Raw genomic sequence first — 20711 nt, forward strand, 5'->3', positions numbered from 1 at the left:
TGTTAACGTATTGCTGAGTCTCATGGTGTTTCAGGAGAGGTCAAGGAAAAAAAAAAAGGAAAAAAAATTGCTTGGGCAAACCATTCCCAATCTTAGCTGCAAATCTGGATACTTAAAAATTTTAAAAATTCAGATAACCTTAGCGCCACCTAGCTCTAGCAAAATAGAATCCGTAGAAACAGGACCTGCATAAGTGTTTTTAAAAAGTTTCAAAGGCAGTTCTGATGTAGAGCCAAGGCTGAAGTTCACTGTATTACCAAGTGTGCAGAAAAAGAGTAGTCTTTGCTCTTACATAGCTCAGTTTTTTTTAACATCAGATAAATCTTTACCATTTATTATAGAGATCAGAAAGCTACTTAAATAAAACTAAGAACCTGAAAAAATTAATTATAAAGTAAGAAATTTAACCTAAGGAAAGAACAAAGAAATTGGAAGTTTAGATAAAATTATCAGCGAAGTATTTAAAATGTCACTGATATCAGCCCCAACAAATCTTAGAAAAGAAAGAGGTTATCTATTTGGATGAAAGACAAGGCAAATTAATACCCACTGGAATCAGGTTCTTAAAATTTATTTGCGAGAGAGAACACAAGCAGGGGGAGCAGCAGAGGGAGAGGGAGAAGCAGGCTTCCTGCCAAGCAGGGAGCCCGACGCGGGGCTCAATCCCAGGACCCTGGGATCATGACCTGAGCTGAAAGCAGACGCTTAACTGATTGAGCCACTCAGGTGCCCCTTAAATACATATTTTTGATAAATATTCAAATAAATCCAATACAGTATTAAACAGAAAGTTATAAATTTCATAGGAAAGATATAGAACTTGTAAGAGTTTTTAAAGATTAACAATATTTGCTTCTAATTGGAGAGATAGCAAGGTTTATTAAAGAGAAGCCACGTGAGATAGGTTGTAAAAGATGGATAGGCTATGATAAAAGGTAGATGGCAAGGGAGAAGGGAGGAATTCTAGGCTCAAGGAAGAACATGAACAAAGGCAAAGAGGTGAGGAAGCCAAGGATATGTACTCTATACTTCAAAAAAAACTAACGACATAAAGAGCTAGGGAAGATAAAACTGAAATCCGTTTTATTTCTACAACTTTCTCTTCACCTTTCTCTAACTGAAATTTGGCTTCGCCTTGGGGATGTGGTTTTTTACATGTAGCTCATCCAAGTCATGACCGTGTTCTTTTTCTTATTCTTTGCAACACTGGGCCTGGAGGAAGAATAGCTGTCCTTGGTGATCTTTAACACTTCCAGACAACTCTTGCTCCTTCTTAAAATCACTAGTCTCTGAATTTCAGGTCATTAAACTCTATTATAATTGACTATCCTTTACTGCAGTCACTATTCTCTGAGTCTAAGTTCCTGGCTCTTCATGGTTCTCATAATTCTTAGTGATTTCAAAATCCACAAAGACAAATTTTCTAATACTTGGCCTTTGATATCCTTTCTTCCAATGATTTTCACCTCCATCTTCCTTTAACTAGTTAGTTCAATGACCACAGTTCATATCTAATAGACAGATAGTGGGTACTGCTTGCCACTCCCCACTCCTCTGAGGATATTTAGAAATGTGACCGGGGTGTGGGATGCGTGTGTGTTGAGGGGTGGGGGAGTACCTTTTGGTCATCATTCTGAATGGAAAGTAATGATGGCATTTGGTGGATGGGGACCATGTTTGGGACATATCCTGAAATACATTTCTATACACTCAAAATGCCAATAGTATTCCTCTTGAAAAATACTGATGCTCTAGGTAGATCCTACTCAGATACCAACAATTCTTCAGATCTAAAATCACTGATCCTATAACCCTGCCTCACCTCCCTTCCTAACTTAGATTCTTCATCCATTATAATCATTCCCTTATCTGTTTCTTGTTTAGTAATAACACATTTTAAAAAGCCCTAATCCTGTTTAATGGAATTCTCCTTGCCTGGGCCATTTCAGCTGTAAAGTAATAACAGAAAAGCATGTAAGTACATAAACTAGTTTAAATTTAAATAAAGTATTCCTAACCTCAAGTATGGTGTTAAAACTGCTTGGCAATTTTACATTTTCCTAGTCTACACACTTTCCTATATCTTGTTTCCAAAAGTGTGATCCATGGGCTAAGCATCACTTGGGAACTCAGAAATGCTGAACTTCAGGTTCTATTCTAAACCTCTATCCATCAGAACGTGCATTATAACATTTCCGTGTGATTCACGGGCACATTCAAGTTTGTGAAGCACTGTCCTAGTTAGCTACCTCACACCTTCTCCTGTTCTTAGATCTCCAGAACTTTGACCCCTTCCCCCACTCTCTGATGACTCTTTCTATTTCAATGAGAAAACAGAAGCAAAACAGAAGGCAATTTTCAGAAACTTCCTCCAGGTGATCTATTCGATTGCCTATATCCACATCTATGTACTTTGCCTTCCTTGTTACTATACGTTAACTATTCTATGACTGAATGACGTCCTTGTGCACCAAATTCTATTTATCTCTTCTCATCTATTTAAGGACAATGATCCAGTAATTTGTCTCCCCATCTTGAATTATCACTTTTCCCAGCCTCAGTGGATTAGCTGCACATATGCTTTGTTTTTCCCACCTTAAAACTGAAAACAAAAAATCCCTATTATCCTACTTACCTTCTCTTGACTCCATTCCCACCAATACCACCATTTCCTATTGACACTCTTTAAGAGTTTTCAATACCAACTGTCTCCAATTATTCTTCCCCCACTCTCCTGAACACACTCCTATCAGGCTTTTGCATCTATCATTCCACCAAAACTGCTTATGAGTACCACCCAATTCTGCTGTTAAAAAAAAAAAAAATCCTTAAATGTCTAAGTAGTTCTAATATATAATCTAATTCAAAACAAGCATCATCAAACGCTATAGTATTCATATCACCTGGAATGAAGTTTGAAATGAAAAACTCTACCTTATTATCCCCAAATATAATCAAGTTTTTAAAAAGAAGCTATTCAAATAGTTTTATTAATTAATAATGCTTACCTGGCTGAACATGGGTAGCCTGTAAGAAGTATTTCAAAGCTCTCTCAAAGTTCTTTTCATTTTCCAGAGCATGACCCACATTATTCCATAATTTGGCATTATTTTTATTTACCTTCAATACATAAGCATAGATAGAAATTAATTACAATTAAAAAATACAACTCCAATTAACAGTTATTTATTTGGTCTATCATAAGGAATGGAGTGTTCCACAGAGGAATCCATGAATGGGTGAGGTGCTCAAAGACACAAGCTTTCAGTTATAAAACAAATAAGTTCTGTGAATATAATGTACAGCATGGTGACTATAGTTAACAACACTGTAATGTATATTTGAAAGTTGCTAAGAGAGATCTTCGAAATTCTCATTAAAAGAAAAAAATTGTACCTATGTGAGGTGATAGAAGTTAACTTACTGTAACTGTTTTGTAATATATACAGATATCATTATGTTGTACACCTTATACTAATACAAAGTTATATGTCAATTATATCTCAATAAAACTTGAAAAAATAATTCAGATTTTCTCTCAGAAAAGAAAAATTTGTATATATACCTCCAATTAACAAAGATATTTGTTTGGTGTATTATTAGGAATGGAGTGTTCCACAGAGGTATCCCTGGAGATGAGAAAGGAGCCAAATGAAGTGTTTCACCAAATTTACTCTCCTCCCTTTTACATAAACATACTAAAACCACAGCAATCTGATTTCATCTATTTGATTTATTAGAATTTTACTAAAAATTTTATTTGATCAAAGCATCATGGGGTGCTTGGCTGGCTTAGTCAGTAGAGTATGCAACTCTTGAACTCGGGGTCATGAGTTCAAGCCTCACACTGGGCATAGAACTTACCTAAAACAAAACAAAACAAAACAAAACAAACAAAAAAACTTCATCGTGCTGTTTGAAAACTCCTGCTCTACGATCTGTATTCTTTTGGGAGAAAAGGCATCTGAACATGAGAATATGTTTAACATTTCTCTGATTACTTATTTTTAGGCTTGTTATAAAGCTATTTATGTAGTCCATTATGGTAATGGGAAACCTGGGATTAAAGTTCTAAATTAATCTGTGCTTTAAGAGTTCACAGATGGACATGATATTCCTGCAGGGACAGGATGGTACCTGGCCAAGGAACTAGCCTCAACGAGTGGGGCTGTGGTTTTGAGATTGTTCTAGGAATAAATATAAGCAAAATTCTTGAAAATTAGGGGGCTCCATTGGTATTCCAGGACTGCAGATTAAGAAGAATAGTAATGAGGTCTCTTTTGTTTACAGACTTCTGAGCTAGAGGGAGTGGAGTTACTGAATGAGACAAAAGGATAGTCATGTAATCTTAAGTTGATGCAAGTCAAAAAGTCACTAAGACTACTGGAATGAGGCAGTATTCCAATAAAGCTAAGCAATGGGGAGTACAGAAATAGCCTAAAGGAAGTTAAGAATTTAGAGTTGTAAAGAGAAGCACCTGAAAAAAAATCATTGCTTATAACATACAGAAACCAAATTTATGATTTTTAAAAAGACATTATTCCTATATGTTGTCTATTTGATAGAAATGCTTTATTACTACTTTCTGCCCGTTCCTATCTTTCCTACAGTATTGTAACCTTGGTTATCTTCCACATAGTAGGATGCCATTTTTTGTTATGTATTTTATTTCATTGATTCTAAGATGCCATCAATTCTAAGACTCACCATTAAGAAAACAAAAAAGCCTTCAGAATAGAACTTACCTAAAACAAAACAAAACAAAATTACAATTCTACAGAATTGTAAGATGCCTCTCACTGTAAGATTTATTCTGATTTTAGAGACGTTAAAAGGTTATAAAACAAAAGTTTGCCTTCAGAACTATGAACTATATATAGTATTCTTATTTAAACATTTTATTATCATTTGAGCATCTAACAACCGTATAGCATTTAGAGAATTATTCATATATGCCACAGACATACCAATTAAATATAATTCAAAGCACTGGTTATGGTATATATTATTAAAAGAAAAATCATTTTTACTAATCTTTTGGAGAAGTACTTAAAATTGACAGTAAAATGTCTAATTAAATGTGAAAACATCTTAGACATGACTATAAGAAATCATTAATAACATACTTTCCTGTCATTCTGGATCATACTTTACCTTCAAGGCTGACATAAACAATGTATATTCAGACTCCCAATCCCAATTTCTGTGGAGTGTTTTTAAGGCATGAGTGAATATCACCATAGACAGACAAACCCAGGATAACTTTTTTAATACACTGTTTAAGAGAAAAAAAGCAAAACAAAAAAAACCATTGTCTACATCACCAGAAGCATTTTATCTTTTAGAATAGAGGTAAAAAGTATGCTAAATACCCCTAATATCATCTTTTGAGTTTATTCTAAGGAATGAGGATTGTTCTAATAATCGTCTAACTTCAAAGGGAACACCACCAAAAAAATTAAATATGCATACTACCTTCTACTTCAGTCTTTAATGATATTAAATTCCAATATTTGCTTCTATTTCAAAAACTCTGTTTACATATAATGGCAAAAAGCTGACAAACCAATTTTTAACTGTGACTTTTCCTTTTTGGGGCCTTTACTTAAAATTTGAATATTTTTGTGTTTATCAAGGGTCAATCTTGTCATTGGCTATATTAAAAAAAAGCTGGCTTACAGATTGCATCTATACCACAGGTTATCATGACATTCTTGGAATAATTTCATATTTTAAAGCTAGAATTATTTATTACAAGTCATAGTAAAACTCTTTATGAAATAGATACAAATTACTTATACAGCTTTAGGCTAATTATTTGGGGACTCAATTCCTCATCTATAAGAAGGTTATACTTCAATTATCCCTATGGTCTCATTTAGTACTAATGTTCTCTGAGTCTATGTTTTTGTCTTAGTAACCCAGTTCAACTTCTTTCATTTTGAGAGATCCACTGGATTCTTTGAGAGATCCACTGGATCAGAAAGAACATGGACCATGGAGCCTAAGGAAAGGAAAGGAAAAAGGAAAGGAAAGGAAAAAAAGCATGGACACTGGAAGCAATCAGATATAAATCTGAATCAAAATTCTACTGTTTACTAGCTGTGTGATCTCGAGGTAACCTGATTTAAGTAAGCTTTAATTTTCAAATGTGCACAAAAGAGTTAAGGAATATTAGATTAAATAAAACAAATCTAAAGGGTCTACATTGGCTCTTGGCATATGGTAAACACTCAAAAATTGGTACTGATTAAAATTGGATATATGGGTAGAAGTTAAGAGAAAAGGCCTGGTAGATGTTAGTGAAAATTGTAGACATGAATGAGATCATCCAGGGAGAATATGCAGTGTGAGAAAAATGGCTGAGTAAAACTCTGGCAAATAAAAAATATTTAAAGAGCAAGTATAGCAAGAAGACTCTGAGATGGGACTGAGCAGCAATGAGCAGACACGGAAGAGAATTAGGAAAGAGACTTTTTACAGACACCAGGGAAATAAATTTGAAATACAAGCACTGACTGGATTTAGCTACTAGGAGGCAATGATGTAGAGACAAGTGAGAATGCTATGGGTTGAAGGATGACTGGAAAGTGAGAAAGCAGTCAGTGGCCATTTCTTGCATATATACAGTGTGACTATTCTGTTCCTTAATTGTTAGTTTAAGGCAACTAGGACATGGTGGTTATGATGCAGATAGTGATGATAATCAAGAAATTATAAATTGCTTACTATATGCATTTATATATATTAACGCAATATGACTCAAGTAAGAAGACTATATCTTAGTTCATTGCATATCGAAGTGGCAATGGTCATTTGTAACTCTAGTCTCAACAATATCCTTGTTTTCATTTGGGTCTGACTCAAAGTTTGTTACGTTGCAGGCTGTACAATAAAATTATATTGATAATAATAAGAACATAGAATGAAGTGGGTGCTATGGAATTTTCCTAACCTGAATTACAGAAAAATGAGGAGACTATCAAGATGAAAAATAAAAAAGGTATAAAAGTCGGACTTATATAACTGAACTAAACATTTTAAATACTTAAATGCATCATGCTTAATTCTATAGTCAGTAAGCATTAAATGAACTAACATTTTAATTCACCTTTTGTTTGATATTTTCTGCCATCCATGGGCTACCAAAATACAGAACCCCATGCTAGGAACATACAATACTCGCTCAGCAACAACAAATCCAACTGGGAAAAAAAGGTTCGATGCAGGAATAAATGGTAATGCCATCAAACAAAGTGCCTATAAAGAAAAATAAGATATTTTAATAAGTTAAAAAAATATACAGACACTCAAAAGTTAAACCCAAATATTTTATCATTTAATTTGAATAATGTATTGGTGGACCGTTTTTAATAATACTATAAATAATACTAATTTAAACATAAAGATGGCAACTTAGGAACGGTAACAACCAACATCAGGATGTATGTCACCAAGGTGAGATCAAGCTAGGACTTCTAATTAGGGCTATCCAATTAAATATTTTTTGAAAATATATCTAAAATAAGTATTAATTTTTATACATACAACTTATGTTTGTGTGGTAAAAACACACTGACAGAGATGTTAACAGATTTTAACAAAACTGTAATGGGGGACAAAACAGCCAATCATGCCAGTTTTTATATTTTTATTATTTTAAGTATTCATATCATCCTTTAGACAAGATAGTAGACTACTACATCTATACTCCAGCATTCTTTTGCATAATACTCTGATGAGTCATATACATTTAATAGAGGCTTAGCATAAGTATAAAAATAAAACTGCCCCCTTTAAACAGTAGTCTTTTATTCTATAAGAATTTCTAAAATTCTAACACTGTACATTGAAATAAATCATAAAAATGCTTAGATTATTTTTGTCATTTTGAAAATGAGATAGCATATGGTTTACAGACTATAAAGCCATTAAAAAGGCAGGATACAAACAACTAGCACAAATAACTTGTGAAAGGAAATAAGTTGGTTGTTATTAGGACATCTGTTTCTATGGGCATCTGCTTCCATATTTTCTTACCCTGATTTGTTTTACAGTACCCAAATGAATAACTATGCAAGTTGTTCCTTCAGCTTCAGAAGTTTGAGAGTCTTTTAACAGTATGAAAGGAAAGACTGTTTTCTCTTAATTATACTTTATTAGTAAAAGACAGATGTAAAGATGTATACACATTGAAAAACATACTTTCACCATATATGATAAATTAATGACTTGTAATGAAGAAATAATGAATCTAAAGAAAAACACTACTGAACTACTAAGTATCAGACTAATTTATATATCTGAAATTTTAATGTTTTCTTTTTGATCAAAAAGGTAAAACATTAAGAATACATAATTAATTTTCCATTTCCCAGGAGTGCTTGATAAAAATAACCGGCTAACTGTGAAACAGAGATATTCCTAAATATGTAGTCCTTTCCTTTTATTTTTTTAAAGATTTATTTCATTTCAGAGAGAGAGAGAGTTAGGGAGGGGCAGAGAGAGAATCTTCAAGCAGACTCCCCCATTGAGCAGAGACCCCACTTGGGGCTTGACCTCATGACCTGTGAGATTATGACCTGAGCCAAAACCAAGAGTCAGATGCTTAACCGACTGAGCCACCCAGGCATTCCTGTAGTCCTTTTCTAAAACCAAACAGGCAAACATATTTTTTATTAATTCATGGCTGCTCTAAAGCAATTTTATTTGAAATAATTAAAAGTGTTAGTAAATTCATTCAATGATGTATGATGGACTGATGCATAAGCTACATACACAAAAAATCTACTAGTTCTTGGATAAAGGAATGTCTCTAATGATTAATTTACTCAAAAGTTCTAATACACTCTATTAATTTATGCCCACCTAGCTAACTATGGCTACCATAAGTTCCTTCTTCAGTGATACAAAACTCTCTTTAAAAGGAAAGGTGCCAGTTAAAAGAGTTTGGAACAAATCAGTTTAATTTCTTACTTCCTATGTAACATAAGGTAAACTAATCAACCATCTTGCCAATTTGTTTTTCTTTATAAATTGGGATTAATAACTACTTACATTATATTGTCAGGATACATATGACATTTTATTTAATAAGTGTTTAACACAGTATCTGGTACTTAGCAGGTACTCCCTTGCTCTACTTATCCCTTCCAGAGATCTTCACAAAACATCACCATATAACATAACATGTTTCGGACTATCTTAAAGAAGTTATACCTAAGACCATAACTGTTCCTTTTGATATACATAAAATAAAACTTATATAAATCTCTGCTTATTTCATTGGCACCATCCTCTCTATTTTTATTCAGCTTATATTATAGAAATCATTATTTTATATGCCAAAAGTTTACCTTCACCCACCGTTCCTTAGTTTTCCTTTCTTTTAGCAGAACCTCAGCTTTGGATGTATTCTACCACGTATCTGCTTTGTATTTACATGAACAGCAAAGTACTACTAGAGACAGTCCCAAAGCAAAATAGATTAGTATCATCGTAAATTCATGATTATCAATTTCAAATTGATCTTTAAAACTCTTCAGAATTTCTAAGTTCACTTTTCTCAAACTTTTGATTCATGTCACTTTCAGCAGGTGATCACACTTCCAAACTTACAGAGAAAACTAAAGCCATAAAACAAGAATTCCTTCAATTCCCTGCTACTAAAACTACCAACATCTACATTGATGTCATTTCCATCCTTTCTGTACCATAAAAGGTGTGTGTCTCCATCTTTCTCAGGCCAAACCTGAGGTCTACATTGCCCCTGCTCCTCACAAATCTCACAATTAACCATCCCTTCATTTACTCGACCACTTTCTAATCAAGGGTATCGTTCCTATCCATATTCAAATATGCTCTTGTCTCTCCAAATTTAACATCTCCTTTGACAACACATCTTTAAGTTACCTCACCTATTCATTATGTCCTTTAGGTATAAAACAAGTTCCCACATTCTTAGGAAAACACTTTTACAGCCAAGGTAGTAAGTAGCTGGTTTTAATCCCACTGAATCAATCAACATTTCAAATCAACGAGTAGGTTTTTGCAAGTCAATCCATTAGTGATATTCCTTGCTTCTAAAAGTCAGCCAACTGAGTACTTCAATGAAAGTGATTCTTCTACCTCTGAAGGTCCACTAATTCTAGATCTTTATGCTTCCTCCAAGCTCTACATGAGATCAGCAGTCTGTTATGCTTCAAGCTGGCATAGTCTTCTCTTAGGTGGTAATAAATTCAAGCTTGTCTCCTCCTTTGAAATATTCAAAGTTGAGTTACCCCTCAGGTTATCTATACTACCAATCTTCATATCCTCATCTAATCGAATCTCTCCACAGAAATAAATTTCATTAAGTAACTAATACACCTAAAATAGGTCAAATATGACTGATCTCACTTTTCTGCCTAACAGCATCTGTTAGGGATAACCATTCCATCTTTCTTGAAATACTCACCTACCTTTCCATCCACTTGGTCTATCTCCTATTTAGGTTTATTCTCCTCTGTTTTTCAAGACCTAGTTGTAGGTTTTTTCTCTTTTCACTTTATCTAGCTAGCCCCTTCAACTATTTTCTGAGGGAGAATTAAGACCAAATACTCTAAGGCATTCATTATGTGTATGAATTATCTTCTATTCTATGTATTTGGAATGGTAATAGCTGGTTACCATCTTTGAGAAAAGTCACAAAACCCCAGTTGAGAAAGGCTGCTGTATATATAACCGCTCCACAGACCTTCTTATTCTCATCCTGGTTTCAATTACTATCTCTATGCCAATCCATCAAATTTTTATGTAAAGCTTAGGACTCTCCTCTGAACTCTAGGCACCAAGTGCTATTCAAACTCAACAGATTAAAAAATAGTAAATATGATCTTTCCTTCAAACTATATTTTTTCAATCTTCTCTACATCTCAGAGATTAGCTTCAAAGTTTTCCAAAATGCCAGTGCCCTGGTAATTGGGGCCTTGTATTTCTTTTTATCATATCCTCAGTGCCTAAAAGGCTGCCTGGTACATAGGCTATAAGAAAAACTTTTTACTGAATAAATGAACCTAGTGGCTACAGCCAATATGAGATATTTGTAAAGTATTAAAAACACTTTCTGGCATATAGCAAATGCTCAAGAAAATGTTAAAGATTATTACTGCCTTCAGTAATTTAAAGGAAGAGACAATAAAACCGCTACAAGTAAGAAGTGACAGCAGAGTAAGAAAATTACAAAGAAATACACCTCAGAAAAACAACAAGACTGTGTAAATAATCATAGTTCTCTGAACAAAGTAAAAAATAACTTGGGGAGTAATGAAAATCTTGCTAATGAGAACTAAAGAGCTATATATTTCTAGCTGCCTATCTTACAGGACACTCTTCTCTGTGTCAAGAAAACAATGATCTATTTCCTCAAAGTGTATAATCTACTTGGGTAAAGAGATAGAAGAAAATCATGCCAAAGGCATGCTTCATGGTTTCAGAGTTCCTACTAAATCAAAGAAATTCATGACCAGTTTTTACTTTACATGCTGAATGTCAAATTATGCCTGCACATGGAATTCTGATATATAATTTTAGGATAGCCTAAAATAAGTTAATAAATTAGGCTGATGTTGAACAAAAAAAAGACGCTGTTTCTAAGAAGATGCTTTGACAAGTTAAAGGCAGTGTCCAAATGAACTGAATGTTACATCATCTGAGAAATTAAGGGAATTTCTTACCATTAAAACAGTCTTGGAGGAATCACCGGGGTATCTGAGACTGAATACTCCCAACGCCCCCAAAAAGCAAAAGAAAGTAAATGTGGCAAGATTTCGAATATCTAGAAATGACTCTATAAGTGGTATTGTTCCCATGGTCCAATCACAGCAGAGTTCTGAAGGATTTAATAGAAGCCAAGCGTTCAAAGGAAGGAGATAGTTAAAAGTTAGCTGCCTTGTAGGAGTTGGGCTTACAGCAGCTGGGTTATCAAACCTGTATAAAGAATGAAAAAAAAAGTTATTTAAAGCACCTTGTAAACACAAAATATATAACATATAAATAAAACGCTGAACAATAAAAGCAATATTTTACACATAATCTCACTAAAAAGACAAAATATTTTATTTTATTTTTTTATTATGTTAATCACCATACATTACATCATTAGTTTTTGATGTAAGGTTCCATGATTCATTGTTTGTGCATAACACCCAGTGCTCCACGCAGAATGTGCCCTCTTTAATACCCATCACCAGGCTAACCCATCCCCCCACCCACCTCCCCTCTAGAACCCTCAGTTTATTTTTCAGAGTCCATCGTCTCTCATGGTTCGTCTCCCCCTCCGACTTACTCCCCTTCATTCTTCCCCTCCTGCTATCAGAAAGACAAAATATTTTTTACTAATACCTCACTAGAGGTATTTAGTCCTCACTAGAGTTCAAACTGTCTAAACTTTAAGAAACGTCTAGGTTGAGACAAACTATGAAAAACTGTTTAAAGGGCAACTAGGTTATCTATTTCTAGTTTATTATTAGAATAAATCAGACAAGTCACTATAATATTATGATACTCTGCAGAAGTATAACTTCCTGATTAAAACTAAAAAGAAAAGTTTTAAAAGTGTCATTGCTGTATGTGATGTATGAGTTTCTGAGAACACTAACCAATGTTTTTTCTGCATAAGATGGCTTCTTTCAAAAGGCACTAAATGCTAATAAAAATTATGCTTCCTAGAAAGAATTACTATATTTTTCTTTTGTTGCAGACAGAGAAAACTGTATCACCTATGATTTTTCCTTTTTGCTTAGACTTTTAAGAAGGTGAAAACCAAATTTCCAGTATAGAATAGTAACTGTATAGGCCTATGTAACATTTTGTGTTCTACTTTTTCTCCTTGTACATACTAATATAAACTTATATCCTAATTTATATTTGTCCAGGCCATGATATATTACATGTACATTCCATTAATTTAGTCTGTTTCCTGCAAACTAAGGCAAATCATAGTCAAAGCATTTTTTAAGTATATTTCAAATGAATAGCTTCAGATTTTTTTTAGGCTACATTCAAAATTTTATTGGCTATGTTAATATATAGTCCTTTAAAAACCCAATTTCTCATTTTAAAATAAATGAGTTAAGAAAAATCAACCCCTAACATTTGTTTGACTTGGTCTTCTTAAAAATTCAAATGGCTGAGAAAAAGTAAATACTATTTGAACAAATAATATCTTAAAAACCTTCATATTTGAATATCTACATGTATGAAAAATAATAAATCTTGAGTCAGGACTTGAATTCTCAAATAACCAACAGAAGTGAATACAAAGCTTTTTTCCTATAATCCACTATTCAGGGTTCATTTTTTATAATGGTTTATTTACAATAGCTAATTTAATAACTGTACTATAGAGAAAGAACACATGTCAAAGCAAGTCAAACAATATTATAGTCAACTTCACAGGGAAATGTAATAGAAGAAAATGTATATATACACATATTTTTAAATGCTTCTATTTGGAAAATACATCATTTAGATGTAACATATTCCATACAGCCATCCACAAATACATACACAAAACAAATACATTCACACCTATAAACCACATTTTCACACTATAGAACTGGAGATGAAAAAGAGTCAATGGAAATTCTCTAAAAGGAATAATAAAAACAATAACACTGAAACTGAGGGTGAAGAGGGAACTATAAAGTATATATTTACAATTCAATCTATTTCACATATCTTACTACTTAAATGAGTTGTTCAGGGGTGCCTGGGTGGCTCAGATGGTTAAGCGACTGCCTTCGGCTCAGGTCATGATCCTGGAGTCCTGGGATCAAGTCCCACATTGGGCTCCCTGCTCGGCAGGGAGTCTGCTTCTCCCTCTGACCCTCCCCCCTCTCATGCTCTCTCTCTCTTTCTCATTCTCTCTCAAATAAATAAAATCTTAAAAAAAAAATAAATGAGTTGTTCAGTTTAGCATGGCTAGACTCGGAAGTAAAAATTCATGAAATTAGAAAGTATTCTTTAAAGAAAAAAATGCTACTGAAAAGAATAATTATATGGAAAATGATACAAAGAAAATGTTTAAGGTAAGAGAATTATCTGAATAAAATTTTATTCTAACCAGGGCCAGCTATGCACTATCCTGGACAGCACACGAACAACATTTTGGCCTTTTGTTAAAAAAAAAAAAAAATTCTTGTATTTAATGCCAGATACTTTAATATAATTGAATAAGGAACTAATATAAATTTCATTTTAAATTTTAGCTGAGTAAGGTGAAATGGAAAAATGCTAAATTTCAGAGCAGGAAAAAAAGATGCAGATTGTTAAATTCAGCAACTTTTGCTTCTAGCTTTAAATGCAAAGAACTGGGCAAGATATTATAAGACTTTTCTTAACACACTGAGCATCAGGCAAAGAAGGACAATGATACCTGAGGGAAGAAAAACAAATAAGGGAAACCCTACCTAGAAAGTTCAATACCTAGACACAGATTTTAGTCTGTGGAGCAGTGAGGGGGAACCTAGTGGAGCCTAGTAGCATCCTTAGGTTGCAAAGACAGAACTGGGAGCCCTAGAAACCCAGGGGGCCAGAGTCAGTGGGCAGAAAACCAGAGAGAAGAAAGCTGCTGAGAAACAGAACTCCTATCTGTAGAGGGTCTCTCTCCAGTTTTTAGTACTGATGAGAACTGTTCAGCATATGTATGTGAGGAAATACACAAGGTCAGTGTAGTGGGTTGAACCATGTGTCTCAAACATTCATATCTACCCAGAACCTCAGACCGTGACATTATTTGGAAACCTATTTCTTTGCCAGTGTAAATAGTTAAGCCAGGATTAGGTCATACTGGATTGGGGTGAGCCCTAAATCTAATGACCGGTGTTCTTAAACAAAGAGAGAATACAGAGAAACACACAAGAAAGAGCGAATGCCAAAGACTGCTAGCAACCTCTAGAAACTAGGAAAGAAGCATGGAACAGATTCTTCTTGAGAGTCTTCAGAAGGAACCAACTGTGCCCGACCCTTGATTTTCGACTTCTGGCCTCCAGCACTGACAGAGAATAAATTTCTGCTGCTTTAAGCTATCCAGTTCTGGTAATCTGTTATAGCAGCACTAGGAAAAATAATGCAGTTAGGAAAGTACCTCTCAAAAGAATTAGATAAAAATTCTCAAATACCATACAGAGGTAGGAATAGTTCCTCAGCAGCCAGAAGGAAAATCCTCATAAATCAGTCTATCAGATATAGTAGTCAGAAGGGTCTTGTGTCAGTAGCAGAAGAAAATTAGCCCTATTGTAAATGCTGCTGTGGTCTCATTCATCAAAGACTAGAAGCATGGCTAGAAGATGAAACATTTCTCAAATAACTTAAATGCCTCCCAGAACAAAGCTCTAAAATATTTATAGTAATATATTAAAGTAAAATGCACATATATGACAACTATTAAAAAATTGCCTGGCATATGAAGTAGAAACATATAATCCATGAGAAGAAAAATTATTCAATCTAAACTAAGAAATGACACATACAATAAAATTAGTAGATGAGGAAATTAAAGCACTAGAACATGTAGAGACAGGAAACATAAAAAGGCTTAAACAGAATTACTAGAAATGGAAACAATATCTGAAATGAAAAAGAACTAGAAAAAAATTAAGGGCAGATTAGACATTGCAGAAAAAAGATTAGTGAACTTGAATATACTGCAGAAGAAACTACCCAAAACAAAAACAGGGAAATAGTTTTTGGAGAGGAACAGAAAGAGCATTAGTCTGACAACTTCAAAAGGCTTAATATACATGTAACTGGGGTCCCAGAAAAGGAGAAGATAATAGAAAAATATTTCAAGTAATAGATAAAAAATTTCCAAAATTTACATAAAGTAAAACCTACAGATCCTAAGCTCAATTAACCTAAGCACAAGCCACATGAAGATAAAAGAACAGTGACTGGAAGTTTGTATCATTTACCACTTTCACCCAAATTTTGTTATAAGATAAATATGTCCTAGGGTAGTAATATGCAGCAGGTGACTAGAATTAATGATACTGTATTGTATATTTGAAAATTCCAAAGAAAATAGATCTTAAAAGTTCTCATCACAAGATTTTTTTGTAATTATGTGTGGTGATGGATGGACATTAAATACACTTATTAGTGATAATCATTTCTCAATATACATGTATCAAATCATTACACTGTATACCTAAAACTAATAGTATTATATATCAATTATGTCTCAATTTAAAAAAAATAAAGAAACAATGACAAAGAGAAAATAATACAAGTAGACATACGGAAAAAGACACACTACACACAGAAGCACAAAAACAAAGATGACAGAGGATATCTCAGTGAAAACTGCAAGCTAGAAAATAGTAGAGCAACATTATTAGAGTGCTGAATGCACAACAATGTGGAATTCTACACTCAGAATTCAAAATATTTTTCAAAAACAAAGATAAAATAAAGATATTTTTATATATAAAAGCTAAAACAATTCAGCACCAGCAGACCTACACATCAAGAAATGTTAAAGAAAATCCTTTAGTCACAAAGAAAAATGGTACCAGATGAAAATCACATTGAATATAAACAGCTGAAACACGTCATTTAAAAAATACTATCTGGGGCACCTAGGTGGCTCAATCTGTTAAGCGGCTGCCTTCGGCTCAGGTCATGATCCCAGGGTATCAGGCTCCCTGCTCAGCAGAGAGCTTGTTTCTCCCTCTCCCTCTGCCTGCTGCTCTGCCTACTTGTGCTCCCTCTCTGTCAAGTAAATAAATAAAATCTTAAAAAAAAAAAAAAAATCTGACCAAACAAAAAAGGAAGACCCAACTTTATGCAGCCTACAAGAAGTCAACTTTAAATATAAATATATTGATAGATAAAAAGTTAAATGATGGAAAAAGAAAAACAATGTAACACTAAGAAAAAGGAGATAAAGTGAATTTCTGAGTAAAGACCAGGGATAAAGTATTTTCAGGGATAAAGAAACTCATTTAATCACAATCCTAAATGTTATGTACTTAATAATAGAGCTTGAACTCACATGAAGCAAAAATTGATAAAACTATAAGGAGAAATAGACAAATCTATAATTACAGTCAGAGATTTTAACGTCCTCCTCTCAATAATTATTAGAACAAGTAGATAAAAATCACTAAGAATATAAAAGACTTATCACTTAACCAATCAAGTTAAAATCATTGTATCATTAAGTTAAAATCATTATTTTCATTCTGGTGGTTTCATGAGTGTACACATAGGTCAAAAGCTACTAATTTGCACATTATAAATATATGCAGGTTTTAAAAAAAATATTATACCTCAATAAAGCTGTTAAAAAATCTCAACGTAAATCAAAGACTTTCTGAAACATTTATAATCAATGAACATCAAGAGTTAAAGAAAGAAAGAATGAAAAAAAAAAGAAAAGAACCAGACTTTCATACCTGGTGAATACTGGAAGTTGGGACTGAATAACCTGGACTCTAATCACAACAAGTAATAGTGTACTGAACATCAAAACAATGAGTTTTATTAGTGTCTGCAGCATAGAAAATGGAATACTACTCTTTCCACGGAAAAACTGTCCGACAGTAGTCCATAATAATGGTAAAGTATACTGCAAAAGGAAAAAAAAGTTTTAAATAACAATATACTATAATGTTTTCAATGCAGTATTTTCAAAATGTAAGATTAGATATAAATTGACTATAATTATAAGATCAATATGGAGCAATTTGTGGAACTGATAATGAATAAAACTGAGCCCAATAATCTTATCCAATACTGAATTACAATATTACTGTATACATTTCCAAATTGCCTAACGATTCCATTATTGAAATGCAAAGAGTTGTCCTTAAAAAACTGAGCGAGTTAAAAAATGTTAAGTAATTTTCAATGGATAGTAGGACAAAACATGCTCCTTTCTTGCGAATTTTTTGGTATCATTTTTGGTAAACACACCAGTTTACATAATGACACATTTAGAAAACAAGTTTATTATGAGAGAATTTAAGTATGATAAGTGATAGCAACAAAAAAAATATTTCTCCTTACCCCTTGTGCAATAAATACTTCATACACACAGCAAATTCCTACAACTGTTATTCCTTGTTCTTTACACAACGTTGCAATAGCAACTAAAACCACTGTCAAGGCAATTGGAGTCCATACTGCAATTTAAGAACAGAAAAATATGGAACTACACAAAACAATTTTATAATATCATAAAGAGATATTTTAAGTTAGACAACTATTACACATTACTAAAAAACTTTACTTGTGATTCTATATTCACATTTATGTTATTTCCCACTAACCTATACTTTATATTTTAAAACGTATTTAAATGTTGTAAGTGATTTTCCCTTTATGCACTCAAAACAAAACATTGAGATGTATAACTTGTACTAAAACTTTCTGTGGAGAAGAGAAACTTAGAGGCTGGAGTGTTGTGATTGATGAACTATCAGTTTGAAATGAAGACAAATACTTTATTATGTAGACATCTATGTTTTATTAAAAACCTGAAACTGAAAACTACTGGGCAAAGTAGACGAGCATCTATTAAAAAAAAAAAAGTATAAAAACTGAAACAGGTTCATAGTAAGAATTTAATATTCTTTTAAAAAATTTGCAATAGAATATTCATAAGTTCTATTTAAACAGAAAACCTACTTCATCAACTTTAAGCAAACATCTACTAGTAGTAGTAGCAGTAGTAATTTGATTAAAGAAGAATGAATTGTGAGGGTAATTCTGGATCTACTACTAACTTGCCTTGTGACTTTGGGCAACTTTTCTGAGTTTCAGTTTTCCTATTGGAAAATATAATCTCCAATTCTTTTCCAGTTTAAAAGATACATTGTAGTATGATTGTGTGACCTTAGGTTTATTTATTAAGAACATTAATCAAAGTAATAACTCAAATAATTGACTTAATTCCAGGTATAAATAAAAAAACAATTTATGAATCTAATATACTTTCCTTTGTCATTTGGCTTAATACAGAAATTCATTGATTTTTGAAATTGTTTTCAACTTTAGAATACTCTATAGATTATAATTACTGAAAGGAAAACAACTCAAAAAACTTTGAAACACTATTGGAGATACTCCGTATAACAGTATTCTTTCCCTCAAAAAAAAAAAAACCCTCATATTCTAGTTAGATCAAAACCATCAATACGAAAGTAGTAGATTATACCAATGGGATATGAGGGCTGATATCATACCCATTTTTAAGATGAGGAAAGAATTTTGGAGGTCTAAAAAAATAGTCATGCACAATAAAGAAATCATGACTTTAACTTGGTTCTTCTGACATTAAATTCAGAGCTTCTTACTAGTTTGTAATTCCATTCCAAGATAGAGAAAGCAAACAGATGCCTTCTGCAATGCTGGATTCAATCTCAGCAACTAATAGCTCTAATAAAGGCAAGAACTTTATTGAAACCAGTCACTTCAGCTCTTCAACTTTTGGTGACTATATTACTGTGTGAATATAAACTTTGATTTTATAAACAGATCTCTGTGGTTAGTTACCACGTGTGATTTTGTCCAAAACAAGTCCCCCTGCTAAATACATTAACACTTAAAAATATATACATGTGTAAGTAGTGATTCAATTTCAATCATTAAAATCCCTTCCAACACAAAATACAGGTTTCTAAACTAATTTTACATGTATAAAGATACAAACCTCCAGCAATCACATATTCTAACAGTTATTTTAAGTTATCTGCTACATCTTGCGGGGGAGATAATAGACAAATAAGTAAAGATATATTTGCCAAATGATGACCTAAGTGTTATGAAGAAAAATAGAAGGTGAAAGGAAAAAGAAAGGAATGGGAAAGATGAGTGGTGTACTGATGACATTTGAGCAGAAACCCAAACTAAGAGAAAGGAACAAACAAAGGCCCTGAGGTGGATCATGCTTAAAAAAAAAGGGTATGGGTCATTAACAGCCTAGAATTTAAAGTGATCAAATAATTACAAATTGAAAATCTTTGCACAGGACAACATACATTAGATAAAATAGTGAATACAAAGATGGTAACAAAACTGTTTATGGTCTTAAGTGTAAAATTACATAATGTGGAATATGAAGTATTATGGGAGCTAAGAGTATAAAGGTTCAAAAGCAGGGTCAGCATCTTTTTAATTAGAATTTAATTGTTTAATTGTTCACTTGGTCATTTGCTAAATAAATATAATGAACACCTACTGTATATAAGGAACCATTCTAGGAAATGGAGACAGAAACCTACCCATATTACAAATCTAAGAACACACTAAAAGTGTTTGGCTAAATCACTTATTTCTTGAACCTTAGCTTTACATTAATACAAAATTAGGCTCCTTATCATCAGTACTTTGGGTTACAGTGAGAAAATTCTCCAAGAATGTAGGAAAAAACCTCAGAGTTAAATTTTAAGATCAACCAAATATAGGTTACCATTATATAAAACCTCTTTCATGCCCACTGTTCCCACACTTCAAAAAATCATTTTTATTGCCTGGAGCTTGTTTTCTGCTAATAGCTAGCATTAGCAGGATTAAAGACCTAATTTGTACAAAGCATTTTCCAGGGTGGGCCACATGGTAGGGACGCAATAAATAGCTGAACTATGATCAACACATAATAAAAGTTATATTCTAATAAGCTTTCAGCTTTACCTAAATAATACAATTCACAGCTTTACTACAGAAAG

At 33.0% G+C, this 20711-nt stretch overlaps 1 protein-coding gene across 5 annotated transcripts in view; it reads right to left on the reverse strand.

The window, feature by feature from the left end:
• Window positions 1-20711, reverse strand: part of TMTC3 (transmembrane O-mannosyltransferase targeting cadherins 3) — an 88793-nt gene that overhangs the window by 12004 nt on the left and 56078 nt on the right. For all 5 annotated transcript variants that reach the window (XM_073900546.1, XM_025882400.2, XM_025882401.2 and 2 more), the window contains 6 exons: window positions 18052-18167; window positions 17439-17611; window positions 11715-11967; window positions 7112-7260; window positions 5155-5275; window positions 3009-3120 (listed from right to left, as the gene is read on the reverse strand). In XM_073900546.1, coding sequence (XP_073756647.1) covers window positions 3009-3120; window positions 5155-5275; window positions 7112-7260; window positions 11715-11967; window positions 17439-17611; window positions 18052-18167 — 924 coding nt within the window. The remainder of the gene's footprint in view (window positions 1-3008; window positions 3121-5154; window positions 5276-7111; window positions 7261-11714; window positions 11968-17438; window positions 17612-18051; window positions 18168-20711) is intronic.

Source organism: Callorhinus ursinus, unplaced genomic scaffold (genome assembly GCF_003265705.2).
Source record: "Callorhinus ursinus isolate GAN/ISIS: 27379988/994484 unplaced genomic scaffold, GSC_fseal_2.0 scaffold14, whole genome shotgun sequence".
NCBI lineage: Eukaryota > Metazoa > Chordata > Mammalia > Carnivora > Otariidae > Callorhinus > Callorhinus ursinus.